The 16,148-nt window shown below is 31.4% G+C and overlaps 1 protein-coding gene and 1 long non-coding RNA gene across 2 annotated transcripts; both read left to right on the plus strand.

Annotated features, from left to right (window-relative positions):
- Positions 1-5,672: 5,672 nt before the first annotated feature.
- Positions 5,673-14,669, plus strand: LOC118054582 (uncharacterized). Its single transcript, XM_073408375.1, has 17 exons — positions 5,673-5,831; positions 6,368-6,622; positions 6,832-6,956; positions 7,349-7,393; positions 7,484-7,565; positions 7,662-7,730; positions 7,847-8,017; positions 8,122-8,187; positions 8,264-8,363; positions 9,291-9,425; positions 9,668-9,765; positions 9,838-9,897; positions 13,621-13,722; positions 13,813-13,861; positions 13,948-14,009; positions 14,179-14,240; positions 14,339-14,669. Exons 1-17 carry the CDS (start codon positions 5,673-5,675, stop codon positions 14,400-14,402), a joined length of 1,704 nt encoding a protein of 567 aa, XP_073264476.1. The 3' UTR covers positions 14,403-14,669.
- On the plus strand, positions 8,436-9,110 carry LOC140955354 (uncharacterized). Its single transcript, XR_012169332.1, has 3 exons — positions 8,436-8,552; positions 8,661-8,731; positions 8,987-9,110. It is a non-coding gene; the product is annotated as an uncharacterized lncRNA (long non-coding RNA).
- Positions 14,670-16,148: the final 1,479 nt, after the last annotated feature.

The raw sequence follows: 16,148 nt of genomic DNA on the forward strand, positions 1-16,148 counted from the left end.
TTTTATTGTTTTAGTTTTTTTTTTATATATATAATAATTTTATCAGTGTTTGTTTAAAATAAATGGATCAAAATTAAAAAAAAAAAAGGCTTTTTGTTCTTAAAAAACTTTGGTGAAAATTATGTTTCTCTTTTTTTTTTTTTTTAATTTAATCATTTAATATTGTGTTTATTATGATTTATGATTGATAATTTATTTTGATTTATTTTTTATGAGGTTATTTTGATTTTAAAAAGAAAATTTCACCATTGAATTAATACTTGATTTCATAAAATGATTGATTTTATTATTTAAAGAAAATTAAAATAAAAAAATTAAAATTGAAATTGATAAAAAAATAAGAGGATTTTTTTTAAAAACAAAATTTTGTCAATATACCCAGAAATTTTATCAAATTTCCTTTTTGATTGTTTTAGTTTGAAATTAAACCATTTAGCTTAAAATTTTATTTTGCTCCCAACTAGCGTGTGTGTATTAAATTATTTAGTGTGTGTCTGTGTGTGTGTGTGTATATATATATATATAATGTTCTTATTGTTATTTTTTACTTGTGTTTTTTATGATATTTTTGCATTTTTCAAAGAAAAAAACCATTTCTTAAAAAATGCATTATGTTTCTTTAAAAAATATTCATATTCTTAAAGAACCTGTTTTTATCAAACAATTTATAAAATACTTTGGGGATGTGGAGACTTGCGAACTAAGTGCTACTATAAAATGTGTATTCAAATAAAAATAAAATCTCTCATATTTCTAATTTTCAAATGTAGCTATTATTTTACACCCATAATATTATTAATGTTCTCATTAATAATATTATTAATGAGAAATTAATAGTAATTTTTACTATTAATGTTATAAATTTGAGAGTATTATAATTATAATATCTTGAAGTAATCAGAACAAGTCCCCAAGGAATTTTTTCTTTGATTAACATTCTACATAACAACAATGATTTCTTGGTCTTACAATCCTGCGAAGCCAAGAAATCTGATATGATCATATTGAAACCAGCAATGAGCTCGAGAAGGGAAAAATCAACCAGCAAAAAATCACAGTTCTTAAACATGCAAAACCAGAATTCCTTATTACCTGGAATTCTTCGTGTAATGGGCAGTATTTCATTCTTAAAGCAGCTAATAATTTATAGGATATGACAAGCTATGGAAAACATGAACTAGAAGATCATGGAGTCTCTGTATACTCCTCCTAATTGGATATTATGTTCTCTGGTTCAATCTATCATCTTCACTGTCACTTTTTTTTTACCAGTTAGGCTTTGGTTTTATTTGATATGAGTTTAGAGTTGAAGTTCATCAATAATCAGGGTTTTGATGCATAAATTATGAAAACTATATATAAAAAATTAAAATCAATGGGATTATCGGATCACCTGAATTATATATTTGATTGTATTTTTTTTCTACTTATTTGAAAACAAAAAAAGAAAAGAAAAGGCAATTCAAGGATGAATTAAATAATAAATTATATATATAATGCTTGTCTTTTTCAAAGATCAACTAAACTTGATAGGATTAATTAAGCATGGGTGATGAGCAAAAGGAATTAATAACTTAATGGAGAATTGGAGATTTCCTGCAGGCCGGTGGTGGTTTCGTCCAACTGGCTACGAGATTCTCCATTATTATTGTTATTTTTATCCGAAAGTATTATCTTTATCCTGAAGCTTTCAATGGCATTAATTTCCACCACTGCCTTATGATGTTGATATTTACGAATACCAGCCTGCTAGGATCCCATGCAATTTGCTCTATGCACCATAAAGTTTGCGTTCTTAATTACCATGCTTCTTGATTTTAATTAATTTCAGGGATTATAGTTCCACCTTTAATTAATTACTCCTTTCTTTCTAATCATCCACAAATAATGTCCATTAATTAGTTATTCCTTCGATAACGACGGTGGATCGATAGGTTAGATGTTATTGGATATTGCTTTTATGATATACAACATTTAATTAACTAAAATAACTGCTAATTAATCTATTAAAAAGTGTCCAAACAGCACTGTTGTCCATGCCATTATCTATTTCTTAAACGGAATTATAATTCCAGATTAAGTTAGACTCATACTGTGATCTTGATGAAAGAGATTTTGATTTCTAGAACAAAGATATTTTTTTCTAGTTAATTTTATGTTTTTTATTTTATATTATTATGCTTTTATATAGATTTTTTTTTATTTAAAAGGATTTCTAGTTTATTTTTTCCATTCAGTATTTCTAGATTTTTCTATTTTTTTATTGTTTATATAAAGGGTTGTGATAGTTTTTTGATAAGAAAAACTTTAATAAATAAAAATTGAATTTTTAGATGTCTTCCCATAAATATGATGTTATTAGTTTTTTAGGATTTTGATTTATAACAAGCTATGTTAACCTTCACTCTTGTATCCTAGTGGTTTTAGATGAAAGTAGTAAATGATATATATCATAACTTAATAATTTTGGGTAGTTAGTTGATGTGTGTTATTAAATAATCATGGTTGGAAAGAGGTCGCAAAACAAGACATGTTTAAGTAGAAAGGGATGAAGAGGTTTCCTCTCTCAAAAGAGACATCCAAGCTAGTATATATGTTGTTTTCATCTAAGTTAGTTGCTATTATTGAAAATTTTAATGGTAGAATCCATGATGAGACACTTTTTTATGGGAATGATATAGTATGGTGAGTGAGAAGTTTTAGCGTTAGGCTATTTTCATGTGGTGTGTTGTAATTTTTTGGAATATCTAGATAACTCAAAACAAACTCTTATTCGAGAAACAAGTTATAGATTGATCTTGTAATTACAATCTTAATTTCCATCGTCTTGCTCAATGGATTAAGGGGAGTATTTTCAATTTTACTTATATAGACAATAACCAGATGAGATGTTCTAATAGTATTTTGTTGTTTTCTAATAGGCATGTTTAGCTTTCATTTTTCTTTTCTTTCCTTTTCTATTGTAAGCTTCTTCTTCTTCTTTTTTTGTCATCATTTTAATGACGTTGTTTTAATAATGCATCTTGATTACTATAAAAAAATATTCATTATGAGATGACCTACACAAAGATATTGCGTTAAGGATCTATGATGAGAGGATCTAAGATAGAGTTGCCCACGTGTAAAAAGATATTTATGGTAGAGAATAGTGTTTTAGTGAGATCTAAACTCGAGAATGAGTTCTTCTATCCGGGAATACCGTTGCATGTATTTTTTTTTTGGAAAATACATACTTTTCTAAGTTAAATTTATGTTTTTCTATTTTTATTTTCCTATTCTATATTATTATGTTTTCTTAATTGTTTTTTCTATTTTAATAATTAAGAATTGAATAAATAAAAGTTAAATATTTTAGGTATCTTTCTTGGTCTTTAAAAGATTTTAACTTGTAACAAATTCTACTATACTTCGCTCCTGTCTGTGTTAGTTCTATATTCTTGGACTAAAAATAAAAGATCTATTTGGTATATATATAGTAGTGTTCATTATTATACTATTATATTTTTTTAACCAAAGAGACTGGATGAGTGATTAATGAGACATTCTTTCTTTCTCGATTTTTACCAGTTTGAATCTTGGGACCAATACTCAAGGCATTTATTTTTCTAGATATATCAGACCAATATGGAGAATAAACTTTAGAAGAATATTTAGTCTTTATAATTAATACATAAGTTAGCTCAATGACCATCGAATAAAAAATTAATAAAATGTTTTTCTATTTCAGCTATTTTATTTATTATATAAAATGAGACTATCTAGAATACGAGAGTTCATTCCTCTTATATATGCAAGAATATCACTAAGCTACAGGGCTCCTTTTGTTGTTCTATGTTGTTATCAATATCGTGCTGTTGATTTGAAAGTAACATTACTACAAGTAATATATTGATAGGTGGTGTTATTCTCACTCCATTTTGTTATTCTCGTTTCATTATTTATTACCAGTCTTATTTAATAATTAAGTTTCTTTAATTCTTTAAAATAATTGTCTTATATGTGCAGCGTCGCGGTAATCATCCACCCTCAAGAAAAATATATAGGTCGCCTGTCTAGGCAAATATATGGAGATAATAAATTCTTGTTTTTTATCAGTAGAATATGGATTAGGAGTTGCCACCTATTATTCTGGTTACTAGAAACCCTAATTAATTTTAGAAATTAGATACAAAAACTGATTGTATAAAAGGAAGGGGTGTTAGAACGCTTAGAAAATAGTCAAAAATTAATTGAGAAGATTCTAAAATACAAAGATTGAAATTTGAAATGAACTTTTTTATATTCTTAAAAAAATTATGAATATACAAGACCGTGACTAAATATTTATGACCTTATTTCCCAAAAAGACAAATTGATGTAATTGGTTTCTTCTAAATTACACATTGAGGTGGTATGTATTAAAACTTTTTAAATAAATTACTTAATAACTCATGATCCTAAATCTTTTAAAAACCAAATATCATAAACAATAAGTCATAAATTATCATCAATATTTTATTATTGTAAAATATTTGTACAGGTAACTAAAAATTATCATTGCAATATTTACTTAGTAATTAAGTGATGTACTGATAGTATTTTCACTTAGACATTAACGAAAACATAACAGATTATTCTTAAAAGCCTTGTGATTTAATTACTTTAAAAGTAAAGCAGATAAAAAAACATAAAATCCAAAACAACTAAAATCATAGCAATACTTAGGCTCTACAATATCTCCGGGTTTCAAGCAGGAGGCACAATCAGAAACGGATCCAGAGAAAGTAAGTCATCATATGACAACACTGAGATTTATTTAAGAGGATTAAGAAAAAAAAAAACTCTCAACATATTTAATTTTTCATAATAATAAAAAAATTATTTAGAAAATCCATGTAAGTAGTAAGAAACTCTAAAAATAGAAGTGTTAATCTCTAAAAATCCTTGCAACTCGATTCACCCATGACAAGGGATCCAAATATTATAAAAATTTAACATAGATTTTATTTCACTGAAAATAGAAGTGCTCATAAATTTCTATCCTTAAATGGGTGGTAATATTCCTATAATTTAGTTAATGAGATGAGATTTACATCTAGAAAATTCCAAAAAAAAATTAAAAGAAAAGAAAAGTTCATATGAAATAGACATTTGTATTAAAGGTAATTGATATCCATACATTTACTCAATTCCCAAATTTAATTAATAATGAAGAAATAGAAACCAAAAAAGGAAAAAACTTCAAGTAAAAAAAAACCCTAACCGACCACGAAAAGATAAGGGTGGTAGCATGGTAGGAGGAGGAATCCATGCATAATAAGGATAACAACACACATATCTATAAAACATAAACCCTAATAAACCTATCATTAAGTATTTCTTCTTAAAAAGAAAAACACAGCAATAGTTTTAGCGGCTACCCGCCAGCCTCGCTTTCCTCTCAATCTCACGAGACAAATCCTTGAAGTCAACATCCTCATCAATGCATAATCCTCTTTCCTTTCTTTTCACTCCTCGACACCACCACCACCACCATGTGAATATCTATTAACCTTCGCTGATCTCTTTATTATTATTATGAATCTTCTTCTTCTTCTGATTACGAGATTCATTAACGTGTGAAAGAGCCTCTTCTTAATATCATGGTGTGATTTTTGTAGAGAGAAGGAAAAAACAAAGATTTGCGTAAGGCAATGGAGAAGAAGAAGTATCCGATTGGACCAGAGAATTATGATCTCTATGAAGAGATTGGTCAGGGTGCTACTGCTTCTGTTCATCGTGCCTTGTGTGTTCCTTTTAACGAGATTGTCGCTATCAAGATTCTAGACTTTGAACGTGATAACGCTGATCTGGTAAAGTTTCTCTCTTTTTGTTGCTTGAATTTTTTTCTCTCCGTGATCTTCATATTATATTTGTTGTTAGGTGAATTTCACAAGGTTGGATTTCAATTCAAATTCGGCTGTCAATATCATAGAACGAAATCAAGTTTGAGAAAATATATATTTGGTATATGTAGGGCTAGTTCTCCAGATACCTAATAGCTTGAAAATATTAAAAAAAGAAGAAGCCATGTACTTCAAAATTTTGGGCCATCGGATCGTGGGGTCATTAGAACTAGGAATACAATTTAGTTTTTTTTGGTATTCTGTAGCAATGCTTCTGCTAGGTTTTGTGTTGTCATGTATTGGATCTTAACTGCACAGCATGATTTTCTTAATAAGTAAAAGAAGTATGATTCTAACCTTATTACAATTGGCTTTTGGGAATGTTGTCTATGATGGGCTCTAGGAATAGCACTGTGTTTTAAATTCTACCATCCCTTTCTTGTTTATTTTTTTTATTTTTATTATTAATTTTGGTTTGTATATATGTGCTGCTTCTCTGACAGCGTACTATTTCACGGGAAGTGCAAACGATGATCTTGGTGGACCATCCTAATGTTCTCAAATCACACTGCTCCTTCGTCAGTGATCATAATTTGTGGGTTGTTATGCCATACATGTCTGGGGGCTCTTGTCTTCATATATTGAAGGCTGCTTATCCAGATGGTTTCGAGGAGTTGGTGATAGCAACAATACTACGTGAGGTATTGAAGGGAATAGATTATCTTCATCATCAAGGCTACATACATCGCGATGTTAAAGTATGTAAATATTGAATCTTTAAACCTTTTAGTCCTATCTTTATCTCCCAAGTATCTCACCCTCTGTGTTATGCCTCAGCCTCACAGTAGCAGTGTTTGTTACAATTTCTTATGAAGCACCTCAAGAATGGAACACATAGTTAGTGTTTTACACAACTATAACTCATTTATGTAGTTCTTTGACTGTGATTATGTTATGTTTCTTAAAGGCTGGAAATATTCTCGTTGATGGACGTGGCGCAGTCAAGCTGGGAGATTTTGGTGTTTCTGCTTGCCTTTTCGATTCTGGAGACAGGCAACGCACGAGGAATACATTTGTTGGGACGCCTTGCTGGTACGCATGCATGCTTTCAAGAATTCGCACATAATAAGTTCTTGATTCTGTTTCTTAATTTATATACAATTATCAAGGCTAAAAAGCGTGTGCAATGGAATTTACTGTAGAAATATTTAATTATATATGAAAAAAATTTAATTCATATTTGAGAAAAGAGTATTCAAGAAAAAACTCGATAAACAAAATAATATTTAATCATACAATATCTACAAAAGTTTTATATTGGAATCTACAGAAAGATTCAATACATACTTTTGAAGGTGCACAACGAGGATCATACCAATACGATTTTTTCATTTCTTGACAAATATAATCTGTTTCATTATTCTAAAAAATGTGTAGGGATCTAATTTTTTTTTAATACTGCAACCTGTCTTTTTGTTTTTCAGGATGGCACCTGAGGTTATGGAGCAGTTAAACGGATATGACTTCAAGTAATTAGTCCATTCTCCTGTCAAGAGTTTCTCCATCTCGCATAGTTTAGATATCATGGAGCTGATTTTTAGCTGACAATTTTCCTACAGGGCTGATATCTGGTCATTTGGGATTACTGCTTTGGAGCTTGCACATGGCCATGCTCCTTTCTCAAAATATCCTCCAATGAAGGTGCCTAGACTGTACTAATCCACACATTATTTGCATAATATTATGTCAAGCACCGTGGATTTTATCGCAATCTAAATAAAATTTTCTCTCGTGAAGGTGTTGCTTATGACCTTGCAAAATGCACCCCCTGGCCTGGATTTAGAAAGGGATAAGAAGTTCTCTAAGGTATGCTTTGAACGAACTCGAAGATTTTCATACTTAAAAAAAGAATGAGAACTTGCAGAGTTGATAGCGTTTGGTTCAAGCAAGATCCATGATATGCCTTTGTGCTTTTTCTCCAGTCTTTCAAGCAGATGATTGCTAGTTGCTTGGTAAAAGATCCTTCGAAACGACCTTCTGCAAACAAGTTGTTAAAGCATTCCTTTTTCAAGCAAGCGAGGTCAAATGACTATATAGTACGGAAATTGTTGGATGGATTGCCCAATCTTGGTGATCGTATCCAGGCATTGAAGGTTTGTGAGTTAACTCTAAAATACATGGCTGCACCAATAATTAGCCTTATTTCCTATTATGATTTTAATTGTACACATAAAAATCGCCCCATTTTGAAATGCAGAGAAAGGAAGAAGACATGCTTGCTCAAAAGAAGATGCCCGATGGGGAAAAGGAGGAAATATCGCAGGTTCAAATGTTCTGTAGTCTAAAGTAGAGATTAATTCTCACTTAATTTTTAATAGTTTGCTTGTAATTCTATGTAGAATGAATACAAACGAGGACTTAGCGATTGGAATTTCAACATTGAAGATGTGAAGGCTCAGGCTTCCCTGGTACAGCAATGGCTTATACGTACTGTATCAAGTCAGTAACATTGGTTAGGATTCCCTGTCTCATGTTCTCTCTGGTTTTTTGATTCAGATACCAGATTCTGAGGACCCTATGACCGATAATAGTCTGGGAGAAAGCTTGAATTCTTTGCCTACACTTGATGGAGTTGAAAAGCAATCAGACACTCAGAATTCTTCCCCGGGACAAGTCACAGAGATGATGGTATTTTGATATCTGGTTCTTGCAGCTTGTAGAGGGGCTACTTGCTTCAATTTTCACCTTATTTTTCATGAATGTTTCTATGGTTCCTAATGCTCATAAATTTCTCAGGATGATGATGATGTCTCACAAAATCGAGCTGCCCGGCTTCCATTAGTCGACTCCTCTCTAAATATTGCCAAGTATTTTCCTAACCTAGTTTTTTTTTTCTTTATATAGCCACTTATACCAGTAACCAGCACTGAGCAGCAGCACATCTGCAAGGAAAAGCTGATGCTCCGCACTCTCTTTAAATAAAACTCAATCCAATAGAAAATTCTCGTGTTTTTGTCTCTGTGCTTAATGCTGTAGATTTATATCTTTAATTTATTGTCAGAGAATCCATTAGCTATATATACATTGACTGAAATCTAATATGGATTATGAATTATTTTCAGAGTTAGATTTGTAAAATCCGATGATGACTCGAGCACTGCAAGTTCATACAACGAACGACATGTTTCGCAAAATTCTTCACCTGGCTGTGATAATCTTGAAGGCAATGCAGCTGAAAGGCCAGCTTTTAATATCAATGGAAAACCTAGGTTTGGCTCCTGATCCTGTGTATTAATTTGAACTTGGATTTTTATCATTGAATATATTCCACATTTTTTACATTTCACGTACTAACATGTGACTGAAGAATATTCTTTTTCTCACATGAAAATTTATCTTAACATCCTTCCGCATGTTTTTACCAAGATTTTTGGTATCTATATAGTGAAAAGCTGCAAAATCAACCACCAAATAGCTCAGATATCAGTGGAGCAACAATCGTTCAAGATGGAGATGATGGACCTTCTGAAAATCCTTCCAAAGCGTTACATAAACCATCAGGCAAGTATTTAAATTTTCCTTCAAGCATTTCCTTTTCATATACTCGAATTCTCGGTTTCTCATTGCTTGGTACATGATGGCTTCTGTCTTGGATTTTCTTCGTAATTGTTGCATTTTCTTCGGAAGTAAAAACAATTCCCAGTTTTGCATCCCTTAATTGATATAGCAAGCATTTTCTCTCTTGCTCTTTTAAGTTATAAGGTAATTTCAGTTCGTCACATAATCAAAGAGTCGTTTTGCAGGAGCAAGCAGTGATGAACTTGATGAAAAAGCAAAGCTGCCAGTTGTTCAGCAAAGAGGACGATTCAAAGTTACTTCAGAGAACGTTGATATAGAGAAGGTGACTGAGTTTCTTCAGTCTCGATGTCCCTTCTTTCATTCAGACGGGATATAACTCACCTTTTCTTTTCAGGCGCTCTCACCTCAGCTGGTTCTGCAGAAGAGTTACAGCATGCAGGTTCGTAATTTTGAGGTCAGCACATTTGTGTCAATGTACCTGCTGCTATAGATTATCTGATTATTCTTTGATCTTTTCTAGTTTATGTTTCATTAGGCTCTAACAATTTTAAGGAATAACATGTGAATACGATTTCTAAACACTAAATAATATAGTTTTAGTGGACAACTAAAAATCAAATGAGATGAATTAATCTATACTAGGATTGATTATGGTAAAGTTAGTAGAAACTAGCTCTCGAAAATGTAAGAAATGCTAAAGATAATTCTAAGCTAAAAGTAACCCCACATAGGCGCCACCATTTTGTAGCTGTCAAAACTCAAAACCATCTAGGTTTTCTACTTTCAACTGTACTTAAAAAAATAACCAGTCAATTCTTTGTATATTTATGATTGTTAATTTGGAAAGTTTTATTGTTGTGCACAACTGATACAACTTAGTATTCCTTCAACAGGGCCTGGTCGATAACAGTTGTAGGAGCAGAATGACTTGTAATGGTTTTTCAGATTATTACTGGGATAGAGCAAAGCCTAAAACAAGTCCCAGGTCTTAAGTTAGGTTGTCTTGGACTAAAGATGTAAAACAATTTATCCTTTTTGATGCAATAAAATTTCAATTTTATCAGATATCACCTATTTAAATCACTTCGCCTGGAAAAATATAGGGCTCTGAGGTCTTGCCTGGAGCGCCTCGGCATCTCTCGACGACGTTGCCTTATATTATAGGAAGAATTCCTCATTCACTGGAAAAGCCTTGTATTTCTCAAATAGCTCATTCGACGGTTTCTTGACCCATTAGATCCATTTATACATGTCTTCGAGTTTCTTTGCTACCTCCTTGGTTTCGTTTCACCTAAGATGAATTGCTACTCCTTGCCACTTGATATTTTTTTTCTAAAAAAAAAAAAAAAAGACTTGCAAATACAAAGCTTGCGAACATAGTGAATCTTCTAAAATAAGAATGGTTTTAATTTTCATGAGCTTCATATCTATCACCAGTCTATAAACGACTCTTTTCCTCCAGCTCCTCGCTAGTTGTATATTACTCCTTTATAATTGAATTTGATGGGTTAGTTTCCACCAATTTATTGATTTTTAGTAACTCTTCTTCTTCCGTTACCTCTCTATCGAGCCATCGAATACTTTTTACTGACCATCGATCATGATGAAGCTTCTTCGTCATGTAATTTAGTCAATATGCAAATTATGCTTAAATGTCCTGTTATTCTTCATTGTCAACATGTTGAGTTGACTCAGGTGATAATGTTATGTTTCCTTTAACATATTTTCTTTTTAGTATACTATATTGAGCGTAATGTCCTTGCCTATCGTAGTTGAAACATTTTGTCATAGTTCATCACACCGATCATTATATCAATTTTCTTGATTCCAACGAGCTCCCCGTACCTAAGCCATTTCTTGTTGCTTATTTCAATTATTATATATCATTTTCATTTTCTCTTAAATTTTTAAAATATTTACCTCTTGCTCGACCTTTTTCATAATTACTAAATAGATTTGTTTCATCTTTCTTTAGTTAAACTCAAGTCATTTGTGTAACTAAATTTTTCTCATTTGCTAATAAATTTTCTAAATCTTCAATAGATGGGTTGGATTTCCCATCCTCTAATTGAGTTGGTAAAACCACAAAACACAGGTCTCAGGCCATGAATAATTAATTATTCAGCTCATTCTATCTCACTAATCTTAGATTGAGGTAAATGATTTTTAATTTTATGAAATATTAATTAATTTTCAAGTTATTTTGTTTGACTAACATCAACTTTCCTTCAAGATTTTATAATTGAATTTCTTTTTTTACAAAAATAAAAATAGTATCCCAAGCAGCTCTAAGTGTAATAGTATATATTTGATGTTTCAACACATCTTCTTCAACTTTAGCCTTAATGATAAACATTGTTCTTCCTACTTAAAACCTTCCATTTATTTGAGAATTTATTTTTAAAGGGGGTTGTCCACTTTAAAAACAATGTTCAATGAAAAGATTTTTAATTATTACAGTGTATAACTTTTTTCACATGGAATAATTGTATAATTAAACAAACTAATTAGAGCTTTAGTGGAGATGGGTTTAAGAAGTTTTTCCACATTGAATATTTATTCATTAAATCTTTAGAGATAAGCACTGATAATAAAAAGCTTTATGGAGCTTTTTTTAGTTGGAATGCTCATGATAAAGCAAAAATAATTTTTGCCCATAGTATTAATGTCTTGTATGACAAGCTCTAAAATCCTTACAATATTTTATACATGCCCTCAAGGGTTTATAAGTCACTTGTAATTGTTTAGACTAGCTTTTGCAAAGACAGTCTTTGAATAGTCAAGTATGAAAGATTTTGTTACACACTAGTGATTCTCATATTAGGTCATGTTTTTACTAGCGAACTCGTGGAGCCATGGAGCTTGTCTCAGGCCTAGGTCTTTTTTCTAATGCTTGAGTGAGATGGTGGAGATCTACGGTGATTGGATTGTTTAGAATTGCTCGTGTGAGAGCAATGAATGTATATCTATTTTAGTGTAGGAGTGTGATCGTTACTCAGCTTGCATTCTAACCTTTCTTTTAATGGAATTGGAGTCATGATTGCACACCTAGTGTGACATTCATGGGAGCTTATTATTGTTGTTATGTAGGAGGTAGAGTGCAAAGATACAACTGCATCGCTATGATAATCTTGTTGAGTAACTGCCCCTAGTTGAAAAGTTATTAGAGACTTGGGGGAATAGGAGTCCTTATGATAATGAGCTTAGTTGCTCTTTCTTGTACTAGAGTTTTGTTAACCATAAAAAGAGTTTTTGGTAAAAGGTGAAAGGGAATGTATTGACTTTTTATTTAGTTTTTTACAGACAATGTCACAGATGAAGTTGTGAAAAAACTTCACATGAAAAATGTTAGGTTTTCCATGGTCTGCTATGTGATATTAGTCTGTGACTTGGAAGTTCTTGAAAAAATAAGTTTTTTATAGAATAAAAAACTCTCTAATACTTAAGTTAATACTTGTTGCGAAGAAGAAAATAATGTATAAAAGAAAAAAAATGTTATATGTGTATCTAGGTTTAGTCTCTATTTAGGTCTGTTCAAAGTTGGTATTTGCTTAATAAGACTAGGTGTATTTATACACTTAGCTTAGAATTTATTCATGCAAGAGAAGATTATATTATTGGCCAACCAAGGTAGCTCATTCCTTGGTGCAAACTTGGGTCCTATGTATGGTATGTGATTGGAGGAGAAGTTGGTGTGTTAATATAATGGGGTATATTTTTCCTTATTGGTCTTCATGGAGGCTAGCAGTTGACGGAGCATAAAGATAACTATCAGTGATAAATATGGAATCTTGATTGTGCAAGACAAGCAAGACAAAAAAAAAATTGTACTTCATGTAAAATTATCAGATAATAATTTAAAGAATTAAACATAAAGGTGCGTACCATGTAGCTGATAAAAAATAAGAGAGAAAATTGGGTTGCTTGCTAGCCAGGCGATGAAAGAGGTTAGGTTGCTGGCCATGTCGCACTTTTGAATTAGATCATTAGAAAGGCCATAATTTATTATTATTATTTTTTTTACTTGGCCCATCAACATCAATTTTAAGTTTCATTTTCTAGACTCCATTACATACATACATCCATACATACATACATATAAAGTAATCTCATGAACCAAAAATGTTTGCATTCTTTATCGTGTTCTTCTGTCATGACAACGTTATGTCTTATGTAGGTGCTTACCCAGCATCCTGGAATTTCTTTAGCATCAACTCTTTCGGGTCATTCTCCGTTTCCAACATTGCATTCTGTTTTACAGACAAATATTACTCAAAGGGTATGTCTTCCCCAGTTTAGTTTCATATTTTTTGCATCCTAAATGTAATGAAAACCTCTTCATTTGTCAACTCTTTTCTCCCCTCGACAGGAGGGTATTCTGTATCTAATGAGGCAAATATCTGGAGGTGACACTGCAGGTACAGCAATTACTTCCCTTCTGAGTGGGGTATTCTTCCTTACTCTGTTCTGTTTTCTTACTTGAATATGGATTTTGATTTCCTAGGCGACCGAACAGTTGACGGGCGATGGACAACGGCACAGGGGGTGTCTACAGAGAAATCTTTGGCACGTAATTCTAGCGCTGGTTGCTTTCAAAGGCCTATGTTGATTCTCTTACAGTTTATATAGTCTCCATTCCCCGGTCAAGTTTTGTGATTTCAGTTGCATTTATTTTCTGAACTAGGTTGTTCTACTTTGTTCTTGAAGCTAAGGGAATTTTGTGTGGGATTTGCAGCTAGAAGCAGCTCATGATAGGGAAAAGGACTTGCTTCATGAAATAGCCGAGTTGCAACGGAGGTAATTGTAATGCTATGCAAATGAATTTGCGTGATGAAGTCACATTTGCATCAAAGTAGAAATGAAATCTTCGTCGCCACCTTTTTCTGTAAATATAGGCTTATACGAACACAGGAAGAGCTCCAGAAGTATAAAACAGAAAATTCTCAGGTTAGCACTTGATGTCCCTTGAGTCAAAACCTCACCACCCTACACGAGGATTTCGGGTGTGATTTCCTTGTCCAAACGAAGCTTGATTGATGCAGAACAAATCTCAAAAAGCTGACTAGCTACACGGATGAAGCTCATGGAAGAGACAGGCTCTAGCTAGATTAATCTTTGACACTGAAGAGTTATTGCTGGCAGTTCATTGTTTTTGTAGCACAGATTTGCTTCAGCTTGTAATGTTATATACCCCAAATGTGCAGATTCACCATTGTTAATTTGATACACCAAAAATGTAAACAAGTAAAGGTTTCTTTCTATAAATCAACTTGTTAGTGCACATACTCCTTGAGGCTAGTAGTGGGCGGACGTGCATTCATGTGCGTTTTTGTGTTCTAGTTCTGCTTTCTTTGAAGAGAAATCTACTGTATTGAGCCTTCTCAAATGCATTTGGATCATGCCATCTGAACTTTTCATTGACATCCTTCTCAAAATCTTATATGGGTTTTGCTCTGGTACGTGATCCAAGGTTTCGACCTGTGAACGCGATCATGTCAAATTATCAGGGGTATAAAAATTGTCAGTTGTTACATGGTTTCACAACGGCTATTATTTTGTTTCGCAGCGATTTAACTTTAATTTTTTTAAAGAAATATATCAAGAGCGCAACTAAGAAGATTAATTTTTAAACATTTGTTAAACTCTTTGCCAAACCCAAGCTATTTAGGTCAATCAATTATGATCCAAAATACTTGTTGTTTGGTAATGTGGTTGTTGTTGCTTTTCAAAGTATTTTTCACTTAGAAAAGCATGCCAATAATTTTTTTTATTTTTTAAAAATTATTTTTGAGATCAGCACATCAAAATAATTTAAAAACATCAAAAACATATTAATTTAAAGTAAAATAAAAAATAAAAAATAAATTTTTTTTTAAAAGTGCTTTTGAAAAGTACTCCTAAACAGGCATACATCAGATTCAAGAAACTTAAATCTATTAAACATGTCGAACACAACTTACCTGGGTGGCCACCGAGGTAAGTTGGATTTGACATGTTCATAGATTCAAGTAAATGTAAGTTTTGCACAGCTTTTTAAATTTAAAAATAATGAAATAATATAAAAATACAAAAATATTCATGTTATTGTAGAAAATTACATGTAAAATAGTGAAAGAATAAAATTATTCATGAATGCAAAGCTTTTTTTTTTTTGTCTATTATATGGCTAAAAATATATTTGAATTATTTAATAGTTTGTAAAATGTCAAAAGAAAAAAAAAAACCTATCTGCAGTAGGTATTAATTTTTTTAATCTTGAGATAAAATAATATTTTTGTTATATAAATAAATATGAAAAGACTATCATATATCCGCTAAAACGTTAAATAGCCAATAAAAATATTAAAATACTCTAACAGTTAGGGCTTTAATTTTTTCAATCAAATGATAAAATAATAATTTAACTTTTATTGAAAAGACAATATTAGCCATATCTCATGCTTTTAGAGCTTGGCAAATTTACTATGCAAGTTTATAGTGAACTGTATCTTGATTCACAATATAATTACATAGAGTTGTTAAACCTGAAACACTTGAGTTTGACATGATTATCAAACTTAAATACCTTAGATCTAGCGTAGTTTGACTTTATGATAATGGTCATGATCTCAAGAATCACGAAACCAAAGCAAACAACATTTATTAAAAAACTATTTTAAATTTTAATTATTTTATTTAAAATATTAAAATTATAATATATTAAGA

Source organism: Populus alba, chromosome 3 (genome assembly GCF_005239225.2).
Source record: "Populus alba chromosome 3, ASM523922v2, whole genome shotgun sequence".
NCBI classification, from domain to species: domain Eukaryota; kingdom Viridiplantae; phylum Streptophyta; class Magnoliopsida; order Malpighiales; family Salicaceae; genus Populus; species Populus alba.

Bases quoted from the DNA above. Each gene is read 5' to 3' on its own strand.
- LOC118054582 (XM_073408375.1), top strand. From the start codon at position 5,673: ATGGAGAAGAAGAAGTATCCGATTGGACCAGAGAATTATGATCTCTAT. The intron at 6,957-7,348 runs GTACGCATGCAT...TTTGTTTTTCAG, and splicing joins TTTGTTGGGACGCCTTGCTG to GATGGCACCTGAGGTTATGG. The intron at 14,241-14,338 runs GTAATTGTAATG...CTGTAAATATAG, and splicing joins ATAGCCGAGTTGCAACGGAG to GCTTATACGAACACAGGAAG.